The sequence below is a fragment of the Alternaria dauci genome, chromosome 9, assembly GCF_042100115.1.
Source record: "Alternaria dauci strain A2016 chromosome 9, whole genome shotgun sequence".
NCBI classification, from domain to species: domain Eukaryota; kingdom Fungi; phylum Ascomycota; class Dothideomycetes; order Pleosporales; family Pleosporaceae; genus Alternaria; species Alternaria dauci.
Genome location: NC_091280.1, coordinates 1,555,692 through 1,577,706, shown reverse-complemented (window position 1 = coordinate 1,577,706; position 22,015 = coordinate 1,555,692). Strand labels below are relative to the sequence as shown.

General features: G+C 50.5%; 8 protein-coding genes across 8 annotated transcripts; 3 read left to right on the top strand and 5 right to left on the bottom strand.

The window, feature by feature from the left end:
• Window positions 1-26: 26 nt before the first annotated feature.
• On the bottom strand, window positions 27-1,286 carry ACET3X_009213 (uncharacterized protein; the record flags this gene model as incomplete). The annotated part of the gene is made up of 1 exon (XM_069455383.1): window positions 27-1,286. The coding sequence occupies one exon, from the start codon at window positions 1,284-1,286 to the stop codon at window positions 27-29; it is 1,260 nt and encodes a 419-aa protein (XP_069303290.1).
• Window positions 1,287-5,147: 3,861 nt separating this feature from the next.
• On the top strand, window positions 5,148-6,341 carry ACET3X_009212 (uncharacterized protein). The gene is made up of 4 exons (XM_069455382.1): window positions 5,148-5,315; window positions 5,368-5,686; window positions 5,735-6,124; window positions 6,186-6,341. Exons 1-4 carry the CDS (start codon window positions 5,274-5,276, stop codon window positions 6,305-6,307), a joined length of 873 nt encoding a protein of 290 aa, XP_069303289.1. The 5' UTR covers window positions 5,148-5,273; the 3' UTR covers window positions 6,308-6,341.
• A 2,686-nt stretch (window positions 6,342-9,027) lies between these two features.
• Window positions 9,028-10,503, top strand: ACET3X_009211 (uncharacterized protein; the record flags this gene model as incomplete). The annotated part of the gene is made up of 2 exons (XM_069455381.1): window positions 9,028-9,549; window positions 9,601-10,503. 2 exons carry the CDS (start codon window positions 9,028-9,030, stop codon window positions 10,501-10,503), a joined length of 1,425 nt encoding a protein of 474 aa, XP_069303288.1.
• A 93-nt stretch (window positions 10,504-10,596) lies between these two features.
• ACET3X_009210 (uncharacterized protein) lies at window positions 10,597-11,709 on the bottom strand (the record flags this gene model as incomplete). The annotated part of the gene is made up of 1 exon (XM_069455380.1): window positions 10,597-11,709. The coding sequence occupies one exon, from the start codon at window positions 11,707-11,709 to the stop codon at window positions 10,597-10,599; it is 1,113 nt and encodes a 370-aa protein (XP_069303287.1).
• Window positions 11,710-12,419: 710 nt separating this feature from the next.
• On the bottom strand, window positions 12,420-13,875 carry ACET3X_009209 (uncharacterized protein; the record flags this gene model as incomplete). Its single annotated transcript, XM_069455378.1, has 3 exons — window positions 12,420-12,812; window positions 12,873-13,413; window positions 13,463-13,875. The coding sequence occupies 3 exons, from the start codon at window positions 13,873-13,875 to the stop codon at window positions 12,420-12,422; spliced, it is 1,347 nt and encodes a 448-aa protein (XP_069303286.1).
• Window positions 13,876-14,553: 678 nt separating this feature from the next.
• ACET3X_009208 (uncharacterized protein) lies at window positions 14,554-15,184 on the bottom strand (the record flags this gene model as incomplete). Its single annotated transcript, XM_069455377.1, has 2 exons — window positions 14,554-15,039; window positions 15,095-15,184. The coding sequence occupies 2 exons, from the start codon at window positions 15,182-15,184 to the stop codon at window positions 14,554-14,556; spliced, it is 576 nt and encodes a 191-aa protein (XP_069303285.1).
• A 5,081-nt stretch (window positions 15,185-20,265) lies between these two features.
• On the top strand, window positions 20,266-20,770 carry ACET3X_009207 (uncharacterized protein; the record flags this gene model as incomplete). The annotated part of the gene is made up of 3 exons (XM_069455376.1): window positions 20,266-20,280; window positions 20,330-20,675; window positions 20,724-20,770. The coding sequence occupies 3 exons, from the start codon at window positions 20,266-20,268 to the stop codon at window positions 20,768-20,770; spliced, it is 408 nt and encodes a 135-aa protein (XP_069303284.1).
• Window positions 20,771-20,861: 91 nt separating this feature from the next.
• ACET3X_009206 (uncharacterized protein) lies at window positions 20,862-21,419 on the bottom strand (the record flags this gene model as incomplete). The annotated part of the gene is made up of 3 exons (XM_069455375.1): window positions 20,862-20,923; window positions 20,979-21,295; window positions 21,343-21,419. The coding sequence occupies 3 exons, from the start codon at window positions 21,417-21,419 to the stop codon at window positions 20,862-20,864; spliced, it is 456 nt and encodes a 151-aa protein (XP_069303283.1).
• Window positions 21,420-22,015: the final 596 nt, after the last annotated feature.

Genomic DNA, 22,015 nt, shown 5'->3' with positions numbered 1-22,015 from the left:
GAAATCGGAATACAAGCCATTGTGCCTCAACCATTGCCAAAGATACTAGCAGTTGGTACAGATAAGGCTGCATCAGCCGCTACCATACTAACATCTTGAGCTTGCCCTCGCAATGGCAGGCTAGGACCAGAGTTGGTCCCAGAGGGTGGCGTCGCAACGTGGGCATCATGCACATTATCCTCCTTGCCTTTTCCTGCACCCTTTGAATTCTTTGCCTTCTTCTGCGGTGCATCCTCCGGCTTTTTCTCTGCAACTCCATATCGATGGTATCTGTGCCGGTTCGGGCGCCCAAAAAGCTGCTGCGGTGTCTGCAGTAATGCAAAGCTTGAAATGCCTTCACCCTCATCATCACCCACAGGCAGTATCTGGGCGTTCTGAATAATCTCAATAATGCCAGCGTCGTCCTCGAGCTCTTTGGCTTCTTGATGATCAGCACGAGACATTTTCTTCGCGCGATTGAAGATGGCATGCTCAATCGTGTTCTCGAGAACAAGGGTTTCAACGAGCACTTCTTTCGTCTGTCCAATGCGATGCGCTCGTTTGATCGCTTGAGCCTCAATGTTTGGCCTATTGATCGGGTTCACAATGAGCACAACGCTTGCTGCATTCAGGTTCAACCCCAGAGCACCACACGCGACGTCGATGAGCAAGACGCGAACGTCCGGATCCTCGTTGAATAAGCGTACATACTCGGACCGCAGAGTGTTGTTTAGGGTTCTGGCGTATATGCGGTGGTTGACGTACATCAACTCAAGGCATTGGGCGATGTAGAATGCCGCGTTATCACCGTCGTAAAAAATGATAATTTTATCCTCCACCTGGTGTTTCATCACCTTGTCCAAGAGGTAGGTAAGCTTGGCTGACATTGTACCTATGAAGCGTGTATTCCGTAAACTCGAATCTCCGGAAAGTTCTGTTATCTCGTCGTCAAAGGTGAGCTTTCGTTTCTTCGAGCGAATAGGTGATGTACGGTCTGTGTGACCATTGACACCCACTACGGGCTTGGCTTCTGTCGGCTTCGGAGGAGAAACTTTGCTTGTAATATTTGATGCTCGCCGACTGGTCAGTGGCTGCACTAACGAAGTTGGAACTCCAGTCCTCCGCAAGGGTGCGTCATCGACTGTGCCCTCGTTCGACTCTTTGGCCTTGCTCTCTTCCTCGGCCATTGCGATAGCTTTTGCTTTTGCGGCATGCCCAATAGCCTCTAGCCCGGCGGTGGGGTCTAGAGAACGTATGCTGCTATCGACGTGAAGTTGGCCTTCAATCAGCTGTGTGGCTCCGATCATGATAGGCTTCGCCGGATAAACAAGTGCAAAGGCCTCCTGGGCCTCCTTTGGCCAACCCTCGACAGCTATTCCTATCTCATGAGATGTACTCAATGCGAGCCATCCAGCGGAAGCCATAAGCTTCGATATGACTTGGCTGCTCTCCAGGAGGGACTTTGCGTCATCAAGGGAGCAACTCTTGTCCTCTTTGGCAAGATACTTACTAGTAGTCTCAAGTGTCGAGACTACATCCGAAAGACTGAAACCCGTCCATGTAAAATTGGACTGACGTAAATTCTTAATGAGACTATGACGGGCTTTGACGCTGTTTTTGTGAAAAAGGTAATCGACGTCGGTCCTTTCACTTGTTATGGCGTTCGCGCGGAGGACTTGAACGAAGAGGTTGGCTATCATTTTATCGAACCAACATGGCTTGAGATACACGGTCCGGTGTATCATCGGAGGCAAAACGATGTCCCTTTCAACGTCTTCCGGTCGTGTTTTCACAACCAAACCTTCTAGTGTTCGACTAAAGCCCGATGAGAATCCGGAATAGGTCTTTCTGTATTGGTGCTCATGACGGTAGATGTATTCGTCCCAGTCAAGTTTACCTTCTGGATTATCGCACCAGGGTCGGACCATAAGGAAATTTGAAGCGAGCATGCCTAGAGCCTTCGCAGCTTTGGCATCTGAATCGAAGTCGAACGATTTCCTCTGGTTGATGGCGAGCTCGCGCTGCAACGCATGGTCGCTTTCTGCTTCAACTGTGGCCATGTCCACCTCTACACCCACTAGATCCTTCGCAGGTGCTATGAAAAAAGGTCAATTTGCGTATGCAGGAGGAAATCTTTCTGTATGACTTACTTCCTGACACGACCCAGCGTCTTTCGGCCTGTATCTGCTTAGCAACCAATACAGCATTCGAGAGAGAGCTCGAGAACGAATGGCCTTCGTCAATGATAATACGTAGCCAGTGTATTTTCTTCAGTGGCGATTCGTAGACTCTATCGGTGTCAGCGCAGCTGCAATCGGGCATTCGGGTTGCTCCTATGTAAGGGCAATTGCAAACACGAGAGGCACCAGACACCATGCGTCGTCCAAGTTCATCCTGACCGTCTTGTATCTCCTGTTCAAAGCGGTTGCGAGTAAACAAAACCACGTCAAATTTCATGAGCTCGGTAGGAGCTGGTAGGTCGCTCCGGAATTCCATAGTCTCATCGGGTTGTTGAAGTATCTTGGTCTTCCTAGCGCGATTGGGTACAGAATCCACCACGAGGATCCTCAGACCGCCTTGAAGAACATGCTTTTGTATTTCCGACTGCCACTGATGTAGCAAATTTCGAGGCACAACGATGATGGTAGCGGAAGAGAGCACCAATTGGCGTGGTAGTGGTATCCGAGTGTTCCGATTCATACGTGGGAGATCTGGTGGTATCTCATAGAATGGGATGTCTCGGTCAAGAGCTTCTATGAACCTCGTCATGTTTCCCGCACCATTCGCCTCAGATTGCTCGAAGAAGGCTTTTGCTGGAATAGAGTGTCGACCCGCAGCTGGGATTGCCATGTCTGCCAATGATCCAGGCCGATTTCGGGAAGGAGGTGCTGGCCGGTACGCAGCCGGCATTTTAGGAAGATGCTTTTTACTTGCCAAGATAACAGCCAAGCAGATGACAGTCTTTCCCAAGCCCATAGTTTCTGCTAGAATACCGCCACGGTTCGTTTCATAGTAGCGCGGCTCCTGCAGAAACGATCCATCTCGAGCCCCGAAGTAAAACCTCTTCCCGTTTGGTGCGGTGCGGATCTCTAATCGTGGATCAAGCTGCAGCTGTGGCGAAGCTTCCCGTTGCAGCATCAAACTCGCCGAACGTGTCTGGTAAGCGTAGAGTCTAGTTTTGAGCCCTGGCAGCGCCTGTTCACCAAGCTCTGACCACTCAGACACCGCTGCAGATTCAAGTACGTCTTGTACGGCAGCACGTGTATACCGACACTTGATTGCTGCTGGATTTGGCGCAGGTGATGGTAGCTTATTGAACAAGTAGTACAACGAGGACGTTTCTGTGTCGGCCCAAGGATCAAAATAGCCTACCTCACCCTGCTCACAGTCACCGTTCCAAGCAGTCGATGAAATGTCGATCTTTTGTAGAAGTTGTCGCAAAGCAGTCTTCAACCCCTTGCTATTCCGATCGACAAAACGGCGACCCCAGTCTTCTGGTAACAAGTAAACGCGGAGAAGTCTTCGGGAAGATGCGCTGTTGAGCGATTTTTCATAGGAAAATAAGCGAATCCAACCAGCTTCCAGCAGTCTCGATGCTTCTGTGCCAATAACTGCTTTGATTTCGTCCTGAAGCTCATGGTACAGTAGTTCATTCCAATCACCACACGGTGGAGACGTTGATATGCGATCGATTGGCTGCTTGAGGTGAAGGCAGCCAAGAGCGATGTACTGCTCCATGTCTTGTGATTTGATCTCCACACTCTTGATATTGTCGTTGTTTGATGAGAGTGCTGGAGTGATTAGCGCAGACTCTCCGGTTCCTGCAGAGGTGCGCGCTGAAGACAAAGATATAGACCTAGCTTGGTCGCGATCGTTCATCTCTTCGTCAGCTGCGCTGTCCGTTTCCTTGCGTGCCGCTCGATGATCATGTCTGGCCGTGACCCATGGGGTGGCAGACTCAACCGATGATAGCCCGATCATGACAAACGTATGTTGCCATTTAGAGTTGATAATGCAGTTGTAAATCCTGAGATCGCGAGTCGAGAATGGCTGCCAGTGAGTGGATATGTAGAGGCCCTGAAGATGAGAGGCAACCGCCAAGTGCACGGTGCTAGCGTTCCGCGCTAATGCTTTGGGTTAGTGCGGATGATCAAAATGACAGTTGACCGGTAGGCGAAATACGATGGACCTCTTGCTAAGCAGTGATAGTTCACCATGATGATGGCATGAGTGGCTCTGTGTTGCCTTGTTGACACATGTGACAAGCCAGGGGTGTTCGATATCCGGTGGTGATTATGTCTACGCGTGCCGCAGCTGTGATCAATCGGCCATATTGCAGACCAAGATCAAGCCATGCGTAGATACGATCATATTCAAAGAGGCCTGGAGGGCGAAGCAACTGTCCTTCTTGTGCATTCAATCCATGAATTTGAGATTTGTTGCGATGCTCGCCTTCTTCGCTCAGGTTTTACTCACCGTCTCAGCTACACTCACGGCGCCAGTTGAGGATGCCGGAAACGCAGCGACCGTAGGCAAGATACGCGGCGTTCGAGACTCGATTTACCATCTATACCTCCAGGTCAACCCTAAGAATGGTATATCAACCTTCAATCTTTAACCATACTCTTTCTGCTTCTCCGGTAGTATCCTATTGACAGATATAGCATCCATATCTGCCCTGGGCTCCGAAAATGCAGCTGACGAGCTTACTATTGGTGGCACGATTCAATCAAAGAAGACAGGTCTGTACCCGGACATAGCGACCGCATCGACAAGCTGCAAACGGTTCCACGGTTGATATGGGGAGCAACCGGAGAGACGACAAAGTGTGGGTCGGAGGGTGATACGATCAACACTGTACAAGATAGCAGCTATGGTCGACGTGAGTATCCCAGGGGGGACGCTTGTTGTTGCTCAGGTGAAGTTCATGTACCTAGAAGACCAGATGATAGGTAGCAAAGGCAGAAGCTTTGCATCAGGTGGCCGGTCTTCGACCATTGATCGAACGTTGTATGGGCAGCTCTGTGACCCTCCGTAGGTTGATTTTGGAGGACGGCAGAGAGGCAGCAGATCGTGTCCTCGACAGAGCTAACCCTATCAGGTAAGACGCGCTTTTCGACGCCGAAGAATCCACCGACGATTCGATGATTAGTGACGTATCGACCTACGTAACTCCGAACAGCTTAGTTCTTCAGATGATGATTAATGGTACAGATGTGGGGAAAATGCTGTGGCATATCAATGTCCTCGCTTTCTTTCTCCGAACGTCCATTGGTTGAGGCACACCAACAATCATGTCATACAGCAGAATAGGAGTCGTGACCGGCGCGAACAAGGTACTTATACTTATCCACAGCCCCTTCACAAGTACGAAACTGATTCCTATAGGGCATTGGACGCGCAATTGTCCAGCAGCTCGCCCTTCAATACCCCAAGTCGCCCCTTAACAGCGGACCCTTCCTGATTTACCTGACAGCTCGTGATCAGGGCAGGGGGGAAGCTGCCGTCAAAGAACTGGAGCAAGATGCGCAACTCAAAAAGGCAAAGGCATTGAAGGCCGACGGAGGGTTCTCTGAGATTAAATTCCACTTGCTTGACATCACGAGCAGCAGCAGCATCAAGGCCCTCGCAGACCACTTGAAGCAGACGCACAGAGATGGCATTGACTTTGTCATCAACAACGCAGGAATTGCCATGGACGGCTTTAGTGTGTATCGCTTCCCGTACCACGTATCGCTTATGCTAACGGTCGCAGACGCTGACATTGTCAAAACAACCCTCGACTGCAACTACTACAAGACGCTCGAGGCGTGCCACACCTTCCTCCCCCTCTTAAAGCCCACCGGCCGCATTGTAAACCTCGGCAGCATGGCTGGTAAACTAAACAAATACTCCGAAGAAGTCCGCAACCGCTTCCTCGCCTCAAAGACCGAGGAGGATGTCACAAACATAATGAAGGAGTTCGTTGCTGCTGTGGAGGCTGGTAAAGAAAAGGACGCTGGGTTCCCTAGTGCAGGGTATGCTGTGAGCAAGGCAGGAATCATCGGAGCCACACGTGCGCTGGCCAGGCAGGAGAAGGAGAAGGGCAGCAAGGTTTTAATCAACGTCTGCTGCCCCGGCTACGTCAACACCGACATGACAAAGGGTGAGCATGCTTTGTATGAACTGCAAGGGAGGCATATACTGATTTCGTATTCAATTTTTAGGCAACGGAACACGAACTGTAGAAGAAGGAGCTCAGACGCCGGTGCTGCTCGCAATCCACGACATTCAGAACAAGACGGGTAGCTTCTGGCAGTACGAGAAGGAGATTGACTGGGTTGGATAGATGTACAAAACAATGAGAAGAAAACATCCTTCAAGACTGATCCGTATCACTATCTCGTCCCTGCATTTGTGATTCGACAGCTAGGCGACAACTACGTGATGCAGCAAGCTGATGAAAGACATGAGATTGTATTGTGTATGTTGCTACGTTGCATTGTTGCGTTAACTCGGCCGTCCAGAACATTGGCCAGAGGGTTAAGCCTGTTTTTGGTAGATGTTTGTGCAGGAATCGCGACGCTGTATGCTTCACGACCTGACATTCAATATTGGTGGACACACTAATCGAATGGCTGCAGCCGCAGTAGCAGGCTAGACCTCTGATTGCGAAACGTGAAGATAGCAGAGACGTCGTGATGTCTGGTGGTATGAAGCCGAAGGCAGAAATGAGCTTCAGTGGCAAGGAAATTGACGCGTTTACAGGACCAACGCGTCTTACCATACTAGCTTGTGACTCACTGACGAAAAGCGCGACGCGTGAACAATGAGCGACGCGTGGGGAAAGAGCGATAGAGGAAGGAGCGTCCCACGTGGAAAACGCGACTCAGCACCAGCTCCAACCCTCGAACAATCCTGATTATGAGTATTATGCGCACCCAAGGTGAGTAAGGCGATTGAAATGACTAGATACCATCGATTGCTATCTCTTGACTTCACCACAGGCGAGTCTAAGAGCTTACAGCGGTGAACTGTGCTGGGTAGTGTTTCGAGGTGCAGAGGTGGCGAGAGTCGTGCCTTCCTCCAGTGTCGAAACGGACCCACCTTCGAGCTTAACACCGTGCCATCTCGAGCAGCGGCCGCCTTGTGACTGGACGAGAGGGGTTTAGGGTTGTCCGGTGAGTGGTGAAGCGTAGCTGCTTCGCGTCTTCCCGCCAAGTTTCCTGCTCTCCAGCTACACCACACAACAGCTCGCGACCGACCCCATGGCCACCAATGTAAGTAAAATTGCACGAAAGCCATGCTGTCCTTTTGAACACTTGATCAGGCTAATTCGAATATCGCAGACTCACTGCCGCAAAGCCGGCGAAGCCAATACCTCTCAACTGTGTGAGTTCACCGCGTTTCTTTACGCCTTCCCACCCACTCGAGCTACACCTATCCATGAGCTCTATACAGCTGCCAGCATACTTCACAGCTTATTGTTCCATCATCCATCTCTTGCAGCTCCGGTGAATCCGTACCACGCACTTGAATCGGAGCAAAAATATTGTACAAAAAAAGCTACCAGGCGGAAGAGAACGAAAGAAAGGCGCAGGAACAAGAGGGTAAACAAAGAAGAAAAGAGGGCGCGCAAGATGTACCACCTGCGTAAGCTACCTTACCATTGTGGTATGCTGTGTGAGAATAAAAGACTGGTTAGTCACAGCAAGAAGAAGTCGCGCAATGCCCGCCGCCGTATCAAGCAGAAGGCGGACGCCGAGAAGAAAGCCCCTGAATGGCGCCCCACCAGATTGGAGCCCGACTTTGGCCAAGTCGATAAGGAGAAACCCAAGATCACGCTGCCGTTGCATGGGGCTGAAAAGCCGTCGTCACTCTTTGCGCGGCGAAGAGGCGCTAGCGTGCTTGGGATTCCAACATTATAACTCTACACTCATCGTTCTTATCCACATATCATAAATTGTTATTTTTAGATTCTTTCCATCACAGGTTCAACTCCAACTCAAGCATAGCTTGAAAAGTCTCGTTGGTGTAGTTGGTTATCACGTGGGTCTCATATGATCATGTATGACTGCTCTCAGCAGCAGATATCCCAAGGCCGCCAGTTCGAGTCTGGCACGGGACACTTCATTTTTTGTCAATCTATCCCTGCGACTCAACACGTCTGCTGGAGCTGGACCAGGATATTTTTTTTTACCTCCCAAAGCAAGACGTGATTGATTGGTGGAAAGGATAGCGAAAGGTTCCAAGGTTATCGAGGAACAGGCCGCTATACTGCATTCATTCGCGTCCCTCACAGTCGCCAGATACAATAAAGTCCTGTCGTGACGCCTAGTTATTTCATCGAGCTGGCCAACAGAGAGTCTGGATGATTTACTTCTTTGTCACAGATTGAATATGCAGATAAAGGGTCGGCTGCTTTTTGGCAAACGGGCTAGTCGTGAGGTTTTCTTTGACATGGTATCGCTCTTTCCTTGCATTCCCTCCGCAGCAAGCCTACCACGGCTTGAAAATCTCAGCAGCGCTCTGACAACGAGAACAAATCGGACCATCATCTCAAAAATTGGAATTTGATGCAGCAAATGGTAACACTGGTAACGAGGACACAACAGCAAGTTAAGCTGACTGAGTTGTGTTGGTCAGCCAGCATGGTCACGGCACGCATCCGCAGATGTCTCCTGACGTCCGCCATCGACGCGTCCTTCCCTCAGCACGCACCACCCTTTGAATGTGCAACGCCAACCAGCGATACCTAGCATAGTCCCGGCTACATTAGAGAAGGCGATGAGCGTCCTGGTGACACCGAATTGTAGACATTTAAGGCGCGTGTCTTTTGCCAGACGCGTCACACAACGACAAAAACACTGTTCACGTGCGGTCGTGGTAGATTCGCGTTACTCAGGGGCTTCCGAAGCGATGACGAAACCTGTTGATGTCATGATTCCATGAACTTCCGGACAAGCCTCATCAATGTCACTCACAACCCATCAAGGCTGTCGTGTATCCATCTCAATTCATCAATTAAATCATATCGAACTTCAGCCCTGTACTGCCTTATACGTGAAAATGCCTCCGGCGAAGAAGCAGAAGACCGCGAACGATTCCGGCGTTTTCCTGGATGAGTCGGGCAGTCAGAGCTCGGATTCTGCATTTGAGACGGTGCGCTCCCACGAGAATGATAAAACAAAGGGTGCGAAAAGTAAGAACGGCAGCAGTACACACAAGAACAAGTCGAACAAGCCTACGAATCCAGTACCGCACGATTACGTCTGTATACCTCGTCCCTTCTTCGACGTAAAGGGCGAGAATTGGCTGAATTGGACCTTGGACCCGGACGCCTACATTGAAGACAAAGTGGAGATTTTCGAAAAGCTCTACAAGCCTATCGACGAAAAGTTCAGAAAAGATGGCGTCTTCAAAGCAACACCGAGCAAATTTCCGGAGCACAAATGGGTGATGATGTGGGATGCTTGGCTAAAGGCAGACTTGCTGACGAGAAAGAGCAACTATTGCGATCCTGATAGTTTCGGCTTGATCCAATACACAGATTGGAAAGGGTGGGGAATGCAGGAGATTATAGAAAACATGGTAGGTGCGATGATCGGCCATGTGTGCCAGCTAGAAACTGACAATGAATAGCTGATCGAATTCGATAAAGGCTTCCACGCCAAGGATGAACGCATTGAGAAGATGTGGTCGGTGATCAGTGCAGTAGGCCTCTGGCTGAATGACGATGATGAATCCATCTCTGCGCTCCTGGGCAACGAAGACGGCGATACAACGTGCGAAATATTCGGCTTACTGGGATGCGCACTACTCACCGTGCTTGCGGCCATTGAAGCAGCAGGCGAGCTCAAACCAGACTCCCGTTTTCTTGACTTGGCCCTTGGTATCGCATATTACCTGGAAATATCGCACGATCTCCCTGCATATGGCATTGAAGGAGACTGTGTAGCTTGGCGTAAAGAAGCCGTCGATTACTTCAAGAAGGGCAGTCTCGATTCCGAGAAGGGAACCTTTGCAACGAAGCTGCGCATAGAGAAATTGTCCAAGGTAGGCAACTTTGACGGCGATGACAACACGTACGAGGAAACCAATGGATTGGTTGAAAAGTTCATGACTGGAACAACGACCCTTGAGAAACTCCAAGCTGAGAGAGCGGCCACGAGTCCTGTCGGCAGCTCTGCTGAGAATCCGGTCACGATTCCTGAAGACGACGACGCGGACAAAGAGAACGCGAACCCAGAGGCAACAGGTGGCAAGGCTGTCTCTCCGCCACCAACTGAAAGGGGCAAGAGAAAGAGGGGCTCGAGCGATGCAAAGAATGCGAAGGGTACAAACAGCACAGAAAAAGACCCATGGCACTGGGATGAAAAGTTCAAAGCGTACAAGAAGGATCGTGGTGAGATTTTGGGTGGTGAAAAGTATGACATCACCAAGATGACCAGGGCAGAGAGAGCGGCTGCGTCGTTCACCGGGGAAGATCCCCTTGCGAAGATTCCGGTGAAGTATCTAAGGGAGAATCTGCTGGATAGAGCTTAGTTGTGAGCAGTGGGGTTTGTCACAGTGTGGCGCTTGGTAATATGTGCGAGTTGCTGTTCCCAATCTCCAAAAGCCGTTATTGAACTCAGACTGTTATTGCACACACCCCCTACTATCCACTGGCCAAATCTCCTCAACAACCCCCTTCCGATACGCATAATATACATTGTGTAAATTGACCGTCGGATCGATATGACTGGGTACCATCTCGACCCTGTCTCCTATCTTCAACTCTTGAGCCTTGCCTTCTTCCCAGGCAAGGCTGCCATGCTCATCACCCAAAACTCCATATGTATACCCTGGTGTCTTGCATTCTGCAAGCCCAGAGTCTGTCGTCAGCGACTTGAGTCCCGCGTCAATAGTGATGATATTTGCACCCTGTTTGCTTAGAACCGTAGAGAGGATAGTCAGGCTCTGAGCGTAATTCGTCGAACCAACAGCGTTGCGATAGTCCGTATCCATGAAGAGGAAAGAGCCAGGCTGTACCTCGGTGATTCCAGGGACGGTGACACAGAACTCTGCAGTTCCAGTTCCACCAGTCGTTACTACATCGATGGCGTGCCCTTCCTTTCTTAGCGCGTCTGCAGTCGAGGTTAGGATCTTCATGCTCTCGAGACACTGGCTTTTGCGCTCTTCGAGACCATGGACATGTTGCAGGTGGCCTTCGTACCCTTGTACGCCGATGAGTCTGAGATGCTTTGAGCTGGTGACAAAACGTGCTAGTTCTGAAGCTGGTCCACCGGGTTGCACGCCTGTGCGGTGTAACCCCACGTCGAGATCGATGAGCGTCATGACTGTGCCCTCAAAACCGCTTTGTGATAGTGCTTGCTCAATAGCGCTCGCCCCCTCTTTGCTGTCGACGACTATCCTTACGTCTCTGTACTTCTTGACCAATTCCACTAACCGCTTGACCTTTGCGGAACCGATAATCTCACATGTGATCAGCAGATCCGTGAAGCCCTTCTCACACATGACTTCTGCCTCGCTGAGTTTGGCCACGCATCCCCCTTTTGCACCCGCTGCGACCATCTTCTTCGCGATAATGGCAGATTTTGTGGTCTTGAGATGTGGACGAATGCTGACACCAGTAGGGAGGAGTTGGTCCATGAGTTTACTCAGATTGGTCTCCATGAGATCCAAATCCACAATCATGGATGGCGTGTCTAGCGAGTCTAGCGAGTCGCCTACTTTAGGAGAGTACGGCATGGTTGCGATGCGAGACGCCGGAAGGGCCAATGGGATGCAGAATGTTGTTGGTGGTGAATCGTGAAGGCAGTTCGACCACGACTAGAAATGCGAACATGTCGGAAAATAACGGGCTTAGTCACAGCATAACGGATTGCGAACATCGGACACGGCGCTTGAAGATAGGCGTTAGGAGTGGAAAAGTGGGTTGCTTGATCGTGACAACCCGAAATGGTAAGCCGGCGGCCATCCCACCTTCCCAACTGAACACTAGCTTTTTAATTTACGGACCGTTCATGTCGGCCAACCATGACGTACCTCAAAAAGGTATGTGTTGGTCTTTTTATTATGCGTGTACCAACAAAGGCCACATTCAGTACAACCAAGGAAAGTTGAACATGCGTTGTGGTCACGTCGCACTCATCTTATTCTGTACATGCAATTTTACCAAACTGAAGTCCTGCCTAGAAACCATCTTCGACGGTCATCTGCAAATCAACATGGTGGAGCTTGTCGCTTCTAAAATGCTCTCGAAATGGGCCCTGAAGGCATTCGCCGTGTTTTAGGTCAAGATGTTACAGAGGGAGATGTGGGTTATACTTTGGGTTAAGTTATTCTATTGGGTAGGACTAAACACTTGAAAAGAATGAGCTCCTTCGTACAGGCCTGCACTTCAACAGTACTTTCGAACCTGACAAACTAAGCCCGTAAACCTAACAACGGTGCACCTATCAAGCCTTGCAGCCCATGTGTCCACTTTGCTGCCACATTGTAACACTCTTAACCTTCATCTGCCCATTATTCTTCCACGTAGGCAGCCACTGGTCCTTGGCCTCCCAAAAGTCAAGCTTTGCCCGGAGACTCCTGTCAATCCATGGCTTACCGCTCTTACCATCCTCAAACCAGCCATTTGTTGACCCGACAGCAAGGTTTATGACAAGATAGAACTCCTGGTCAAAGGGTGCTGTGTTACTTTTGGTGCCCTTCCATGGATCCTCCAGGCGGGTGCCGTTGGCATCGGCTTGAGGAAAGTTACCGTACTTGAAAAAGGGCTCGTCAAAGTGCGTGTACATGACTTGTAGGAGGCGTGTGTTGATATAAGTGAAGATGTACTTCTCACTCCACTGGAAGCATGGTCAATACTGGCACGCAAGACAACATGAACAGGAGGGCAGGGGTATTACCTCAACACCAAAGGTATTATAGTCGTCTGCGTATGTAGTGTGCAGCGCCTGGCGCTTGACGTTGTTGCGCCACCAGCCATTATGGTTGGCGTCAGGTCCGAAGTGCAGCGTGCTCGAGACGACATTGTTGCCGCCTTGTGCATACCCCGGAGCGTTGCCGCGTGACTCCGCGATATCGATTTCGCCAGAGCGAGGCCAGGGGCCATATACGTTATCCTTAGGTAGCATCCAGATGGCGGGCCACAACCAGTCACCAGCGGACAGCTTGGCAACGACTTCGACGCGGCCATACTTGATTGAAGCACCAAGCTTCGTGTTGATTCGCCCGGACTTGATAGGGTTAACAATTGTGCCGTTGGTCGTATTGGTAGTAGCGACACAGTCAGTCCAATCAGAGCCAGTGCATCCTTGACCACGGAGATCGATTGTGTAATTGCTGCCGATGAACAGTTCGTCTTGGAGCGTTGGTCTGATAACGAGCTCACCGTTCTCGATGAAGACGTTTTCGTCCGTACCTGTAGTCATCTCGAACTGGCCATTACTGCAAACATCAGTCAGTCCGCATGTAATAATGAAACGATGCAACATACCCGTAGCCGCCTAGCTCCACTTCCTTGGTCCAAACGTTCTCGTTCAGTGAGGTGAAATTATCGTGGTAGATCTCGCAGTATTTGTGCCTGCCTATGACTCTGAAGCCGTCCCAGATCATGATAGCTACTACCATGAAACCGAGTCCAAGGCCGATGAGAGGAAGAATTGTGCCCCATTTCTGCCTGGGGTGCGGCTTTTCGAGCCACGGCATCTGAACATCTTCGGGCTTCACTCGTCGTGAGCGGAAATACTGACCTGGTACGGGTCCGTAGTGGAAGCCAGAGCCTGCAGCTTGCTTGCCCTTGGAGATGTGCCTGCTGTTGGTGCTTTTCGAGTTGTGGACTCTATCCGAAGCAGCCACTGAAGGGGCTACAGGGGTAATGACATCAGGGGTTTCTGTGAGGTTCTGCATGATGCGCAGGTGTTATGGTGCAAGAGGAGAGAACAATGTAAAGTAACAAACCTTTTGTAGCAGGCAGATTCGATATTTGCCTGGCTTGAAAATTACCACGCGTACACGTATTGGGAACGCTGTGGCCAGTAGACAGTGTCTTATTGTTCTTACGGAGCGCATGGTCGCATAGCGTAAGCCCGACTGAATGTTTAATGGACGGTCCAATCTGATTGCGCGACCGAGCGACCAAATCCCTTGGTACAAGTGGATCTCGTTCCCAAAGCCCCACTGTGAAGGGGACATGATTCTTTCGAACCAGAAGATAGATGTATTGATTGTTGGTCTTGTGTGGGTACTTCTGAAAAATGTTGACGGCTAAGGTGCGGCGATTGGATGAGCCACTCAGCACGAAGAGGGTCGATTCTTCAACACTTGTGCTTACCACTGAAACCACTCTGCAAGTGCTCGTTGTGTTTCAAAATGACGAAGAGATCATGTAACGCATGGAGAACGCCTCTAGGTAAGTTATGAAATAGGTTTTTCTGTTGAGTGATACAAACCAGCGAAACGGAACTTTCTTGTTGTGGTTTGAGTGCGTCAGCGCTCTCGGCAATCTGAAGCACCATCTGCACAGAAAGGGTATACCACGCTCAAGATGTCCGCGGCCACAGCGATCCGCTTATTCCGCCCACGCATCTATGCGCCCACTGCCAGACTCAAGTATATGCCCCACACAACACCCACAGAGCAGCCAAAGAGGACTCTCTTGTCTACTGGTACCCACAGGAAGCTGATAAGGCTTATCGCAGGCCAGAACTTGTATCCGTCCTTCATCATCGGCCACAGCTTGTTCGCGCAGTCGCTCGTAACCACGTCCATGGCGTTGACGCCAGGCTTGTCCTGCGCATTGACATAGCCCATGTATGCCAAAAACATGAGCGTATTGACGACGGCGCCGATGGTCTGGTCAAGCAGGAATTTGATAAGGACGTTGGTCTTGTTGAGGGACGTCTTGGTGGGACCGGGTTTTGAGCCTGGCTTCTCGGACGGTGGAGCAGCAGAGGGCACATTGGTAGGGAATTGCTCTTCTAGGTAGCCTTGCCAGACAATGTTGGGCGGGGTGCTGAGCACGCTAAAGAGCGCGAACTTGAAGACTGTGGCATAGTTGAGCACGAAAGGCGTCTGGATACGTGTCAGCTACGAGCACCAGATGATCAAGAGCTGCGCAATTGCGTACGCCGTCTTGGTACGACGATAAGGCTTGCGCAAGCACGTTCGAAGTTACGCTGAGCACTGCGCCCTGCAAGGTCTGCGATACTATCGACATGATTTTGTTGTTGATCGAGTGTACAAATATTCACAGCAGCGCTTGAACAATGGAAGAGGACGACGAAGTGTATCGCAGGTAGGATAAAGGCAGAAGAGAAGACGCGAGGCGTGTGAAGGGTTATGTTTATCAATGTGGCCAGCAAATCAACTATTTTCGGGAGTATCAACACGGTTTCGCCTGTGGCAGGTCGCGTCCCGCCATCCCGCTACGGCAACCGCGCAGCCCGCGGCCGCCGTGACGTCAATCAAGACGTGCAGCTCAACACCGCGTTAATTAGGACCGCTCTTCCATAGTGCCTTGCGCTGTAGCTCTCTCATCTATAGCCTGATGGCGATACCGATGCATATTTACCAGACTGCTAGATTGCGCATGAAGAATGACGAGATCGACACGAAACGACCAGTACGCCATCTTGCAGCCTATGAGAATCGCTACAGAGTAGAACAGACGATGCAGTCGGAAATGATTTTGGGGCTAGCTGACAAAATTTTTGCGGAGACGACCCAACTGACATCTAGATTCAAAGCTCATTTGATCTCACGGACGTAGCAATAGGCTGGGAGTGCTAAACAAAAACCAACATAATCTCGAACAAACACAACAAGACATTGGCACTGTCAGGATCCTTTCGAAACCACGCCTTTATTCGCATCTCATCCGAGTGTAACCTCTATATCGTCCTCTGCTTCGTTCTCCCAGACATCCTTCTTAACCCTCCCAAGCGCTTTACGATATGCAACTCCTTCCGCCCGCCTTACCCAGAGAACATTGACGAACTCGTACAGCCCTTGGTTCCAGCCGCAATCTTCTTGATACCATTCATCAAAGCTTCGAGCATCGATTTCCCAGTCCTCAACTGAACCAGCAGATATCTCGATAAGCTCACACAGCTCATCTCCAATCCGAGCCTGATCGTAGAGCGCATCCGCAACTTCAGTGTGCGAGGGGGTGGTAAATGAGAAGCTTGGAAGCGCTTTAGAGGTATCCCGAGAACGGTGTTTGAGGACTGGGACTGACGAGGTTGATGTCTCGTCACGCGCATGCGAAGGTATGAAGTTGAGTCGGAGGCATCCAGCCCAACGACCAGAATCTGTGAGAAATTGTATGGAAGGACAACCCGACGTCGTGATGAGGAACTCTTTGCCTAGTGCGAGGAAGGCGTGTTTTGTAATACAATGTAGATATCGAGCGTTCACCACAGGTTGTCGGCGGCTTGTCCGGTCCAGGATCGGGATCGGGAAGCGAAAGGATACGGAGGGGTCACACGAATGTCGAACTGCATGTCCATCCTCTCCCAAGCCTGTAGACAAGGACCATCCCGGAGGTAGGTTATCTCCAGCCTTGGTAAACGCTGGTCGCCCAAATTGCAGAGGCATAGTGATTGGGAAACGCTCTGACGTCAGCATCTTCGAATACGTCCATTGAACAGTACTGATGGTCCTCCAGGAAGTGTATTGTGGGATATCTGAGATGGGTGAATATTCGAATTGATAGTTGGCAGCACTTCTCCAGCTCTCGGAGTTGATGATGCCTTCCCACCCTGCCCAAGACCATGAAGGTAGGATTGCTTTGCTAGCAGACAGTCTTCGCGGTTTTCGCCTCTTCAGGTATGCCCATGGTTGCCACAATAGCGCAGCGTCAAAACACATTGTTGGTAGACCAGATATAAAGTCTCCTGGAAACACGCTGCTCAAATGTACTAGACAACTGATGAATGCATCAAGAACATCTTCCGGGAAGGTCAAGTCTCGTTCGTTGAGCAATGTCATGAGCCTTGTGTATCGAATCATGTCCGGCCAAGGTGAACTGTTCAGACCAGCAGCAGGTGCGTCCATTTTGATTGCAGAAGCATCAGAGGCTGGCAATACGCCATGGGAGGGAGCGAGCGTCAGTCGGAATATATCTTGGCGCTCATGCCAAGAAGCACATAGACATTCCCAATTGACTCTTTCGTTTTGAAAGATGACCCTTCGTGTAGAGAAAATATACTCCTGGAAGGTCCAGCCTCGTGAATACCATTTAGTCTGCATGAGTGATATCGCTTGATTGAGCATGTGTTTTGCACCGTCCAGAGATGGTCCGTCCACCGTGCTCTTCTCTTCTCTTGAACGGGATCCATCACGAGCATGCGCCATTTTGCGGTGTCCGTAGAGACTCAAGGCTGCTTCCTCATTCTGAGCTGCGATCAAGGTAAAGAGTGAACCTGCGTATATCTCTCCCATGGCACTTAGTTGGTGGTGTTTGGTTGCGTCGTCGTCTTGAATGATTGTGATCCGGTCCACCCATAGATAAGTAAGTCCCAGATCCCTGACCAAAGCAATGGCGTCCTTTATAAGACTGGACAGTGATATGCTCCCATTGTAGAGTCCGTTATGTTCTTGAAGCTCCCTCAAATTCGATGTCGTAGCGCAAGCTGAAACCTCCGACCCGCCCCAAACATAGCTCAAGGCAACATAACGCGGACGTTCAGGCGCCGCAACCAAACATCCCCGCTCGACATCAATCAAATAGGACGGAAATGGTGAGTGCATCTGTGAGGTTCTACTACCATGGCAGCGTATTCCGTGTAGTTTTTGACAACGATCTATCCACGTTTGAATGATACCGATATCCATAGCCATAGCATCATGACCTAAAACACTGATGTCTGCCTCTGGGGCCCTCTTCTCAATGTAAGGAAGAAAAGGGACAAGGTGAGTAAGCATATCCTTCCATGAGACATTGGCATTCTTGGGTGACGTTGTGCAGCGATGGCGTCGACGGGTCTCTGGGAAATGCACCGCCGAAGACACCGTTTGGCGAGCGAGTTCTTCGGCTGTGTCGGGAATCCACAGCTCCATTTGATGGTGCAACGGGGAAACTCCGATCCAGCCCTCTTGCGGAGCTATGCTTGTGCCAGTGGTTTCAGTCGTTACTGCTTGCTTGTCTTCCTCCGCTCCGCACTCTGCTGCTACCGCATCCATGGTTTGTACTAGGCCCAATGAAAGACGCTTTGCTTGATAAGATACTATGTTGACTGGATGCTTATGTGTCATACATGTAACCTGGCTCTCCAGGCGATCCACTCTTAGGGGCCTTTTTGTTTCGAAGTCGCCGTGTGCGAATGTGCTCAATGGTTGATCTGGTCTGGAGAATACCAATGCCTCCTTCAAAACGGTGAAGATGGCTTCATTAGCACCGAAGACGACATCGTTGGCACTGAAGGAATGTTTGAGTGGTGACGCAAAGTGAGGGGTATGACGCCGGTGACAGTGGCAGCCAGAATTGGTTAATGAACTCTCTATCTCGGTGATAGAAGAGAATCTGGTGCGCGAGGCTGGCAGGACAGGTACTCATCGGTCGAATCTCGGATTTTTGGGCTAGCTACTGCTGGGATTCGATTACTCATAGACCAAATGTTGTCGCTTGGCTCAATATCGTATGGAGCTGGCAGGCAAGTCGCTACTTCTCCAGTCTGTCCCCCTTGTTGACCGGGGGTGCAAGTGGCGTGAGATGGAGACGCCACCAGTCTTTATCCGGTGTCGACTCTGGTGATGGTTCAGTTGATCTATTGTGGTGACCCAGAAAGACGAGGGACTCTGCGACCGCTGTGCACATCTAGTTCATGGCAAGCTGCGGCACACCGTTCACCGAGCCGTGTTGAACAGCAATAAATCGCGGGTTTAAATGGTCGATTCCTCTCGGTAGAAATCCGCCATGCCCTCTTTCACGGCTTTTCGGAGTTGCGCACCCGCTCTGCCCAGCTCCCCACCGCCTTTGGTAGCTTGCTCCAGGCCTGCAATGATTGCCGCCTCGGCTCGGTCTCGAAACAGTCTTTGCCGGTCTTCGCGGTCCTCATACATCTCTGCCTCTTCATCTCTGGTGGCACCAAACAGGTTTAGATGCGCATAGGCGTTCGATCGTTCAGAGAGTACGTGATGCTGCGTGTGCCAAAGCGGAAAAGTGTTGTCGCTGACGTCAACAGAAGCGACTGCCTGGGCATGAAAGAGCCCTGTGCGGAGAAAAGAAGTCAACGCATTTATTTGCTTGACTTGCATCTTCGTATCGGCTTTTCCATACGATTTTCCGGACGACCATTTGCTCGACGCTTCACTTTGCCAACCAAGCAAAGTGAGGAAGCATTTGAGCATCTTCACCCAGCCTCCAGCACAGCTGACGACTTCATCGCCTGTAACCACAAGCAGCCATTCCAGGACATCGAGGCCAAAAAGACGAATTTCAGTTGCCAAGTGCGTCATCGCAGCTCTTGTGTGCAGTAGCAGCTGGTCTGCGTGGCTAGCGATATCGATTGGTGGCAGACTCTGCAGAAGCTTGAGTAGCTGCTGACGAACACTGTTCGATCCATCCAGAATGAGCTTTTGTGCCACGGGGATGATGACAGACGAAGGTTGCGGCAATGGAATTGTAGGTGGGTTGCTTGTGATGGCTGATGTTAAAAAGGCCAAAGATTCTTTCCGCTGTGCATCCGATTTGTGATTTAGTAGGCCCAGATGATGCGCGCATTGCGCCTCTAAGCTTGGAGCACTAGTAGAGAGTGCTTGCTGTTTGAGAGAAATTGCTGCGATGCATTAGTTGAGAACGTGAGGTTTGGTGTCGTTGGCCTCACATTTGGCCCGAAAGCTGGTATCAGTGCTATTTGCTGCCTTGGGCCTCGCTTTCCCAACCTTCAACTTTGGTTTCTGTTTTCGTTAGCACTGCGACTTTTAGAAATCCTGATCATGTTTACCTGGAAGTCTTTCTTCTTGTTCTCCTTCTTCTTCTTTGAGCTTGCGGTCATGACGTCGGACTATCGGACTTTTTGCAGATCGAGTTCGCGAACGCGTGATTTGGAAACGTTCTCCTAACGCGCGAATGGTCCAGAAGGGGAAGGAAAACCTTTGTGTTAATGATTGAAGACGCGTTCCCTATTGACGAACGGAAAATTGAAGATCTACAGATGCCGCTAATGCCAGAAAAGCCTAGGCGATACAGCTCTTGGCAGGGTCCAGCCGCGGTCGTGTGTGTGTATGCCCATGTCATGATTAGCATCTGTACACAGCGACTGCAGCTCTTGGTCTTCGTTGTACCTGTTGCACAACATGGCTCAGAACGCCGTATGTATCGAGGAGTTCCTGCAGTAGCATACCACTAACAGTTGTGTAGCCAGACGAGACACTTTCGCTACTTACGCGCCTGAGCCAAAAGCCTGGCGTCCAGAGCACCCTGATATTGTCGCGCGAAAACGGCACCATAATACGCACTTCTGGCCTCATATCGAATAGCTCATCGGCGAATCCAAACAGTACGCTACCGGCATCCGGGGAAAGTGCATCCGACAACTACTCCAACGGCCGGAAAGAAAGTGGGATACACAGCGCCGAAGATGTTGCGAGCATGGTTTGGTCATTCTTGACCGCAGCAGGGAGCCTTGTAGACGAGCTGGACAAGGACGATGAGGTCAAGCTTCTCCGATTGCGCACAAAGAAGAACGAGCTGGTCATCGTGCCAGGTATGTTCCCCGCACATGCAATGGTGGGGCTTATGCTAACGTCTTCAGATCCCAAGTTCATTCTTGTCGCTATACACGATACACCTCCAGCATAGGCCATACTACCAACTGATCGCACATGTTCTCCGATTTCCGCAAGCGTTATGATACCCAGCCGTTCTGATTTGAATATAACAAAACCGTCAGTTACCAATGACGCTCACTAATCTCGACTGCGTTCACGTCCACACCGTCCTTGAACCATCGTTCTACACGAATCTCAGTCAATGATTACGCTTGTGCATACAGGCTTGGATTACTCACCGGCTTCACCAATCTCGACATCGTTGCCGCTCATCTGCCGCTTGCGCATTTTCCCGTCTTCTGCAAATGTCCAATCCTCGAGACCATAGCAGCGTTTCCACTTCATGCCGTCGTGGGCATCTTGGAACTCATACCAGAATTGCACGGCAATCTTTTCGTCAGTAAAGGCAAACAGCTCTTTGCGCAGCTGGTAGCTCTTCTCCTTCTCCCACTTCTTTGTTAAGAAGTCTTCAATCTCCGCCGTACCAGAGATGAAAGACGATCGATTGCGCCAAATACAATCGGGTGTGTAGGCTTTTGCAATTGCCTTGGGGTCCCTGGCATACTTAGCCAGTGCAAGGTAACTGTCCAAAATACTACGTACTGGCTATTCCAGAGGTCTTGAGCCTTCTTGACCTTGGCATGGGCGGATTCCCGAGTAAAAGGTGGTGCGAGTGACATATTCGGAACAAGCAAAGCTAGATAGTTGAGACGGATTGTAACAACGATAACATTCAATCCCAGAGCTTTATAACACCAAAGACTATCACTTCAAAATTTAGTCATGCTGATTCAGAAGATGCCGTACGATGGCCGCATCATATCGGCACTTCGGCATGCGCTTGCATGCTTCCTGATAGAAAGAAACACAGCTACTTGGAGATGGACATGCAGCATTTTGACCTGTAGAATCTCACCTAAGGGGGACTCATGGACATGGCAGGAGTGCGAGTGGAACGCAGGTTGGATGGGTGACAACGTGAGCTACGACGAAGAAGATTCTGGAACGGGAAGCAGCAAAAGAGACGATCAGTTCTACACCGACCAAACGCCGAGGCCCAGGCACGCCAGGAGCTGTGTCCCATCGTCGAGAACAGAACAGAGCGTGGGTAGCCAATGGCAATAGACGACTACCATCAGCGAGCTTTCAAACTTCATCAACCATGACAGCTCGCATCGAGCCTGTATCGTCAACGCCTCATCCATCTGCTCAGCCAGGTACATGCCCATACGCCTACCTGATAGGCCAAAAAGATTTGTCAAAGATACCCTGCATT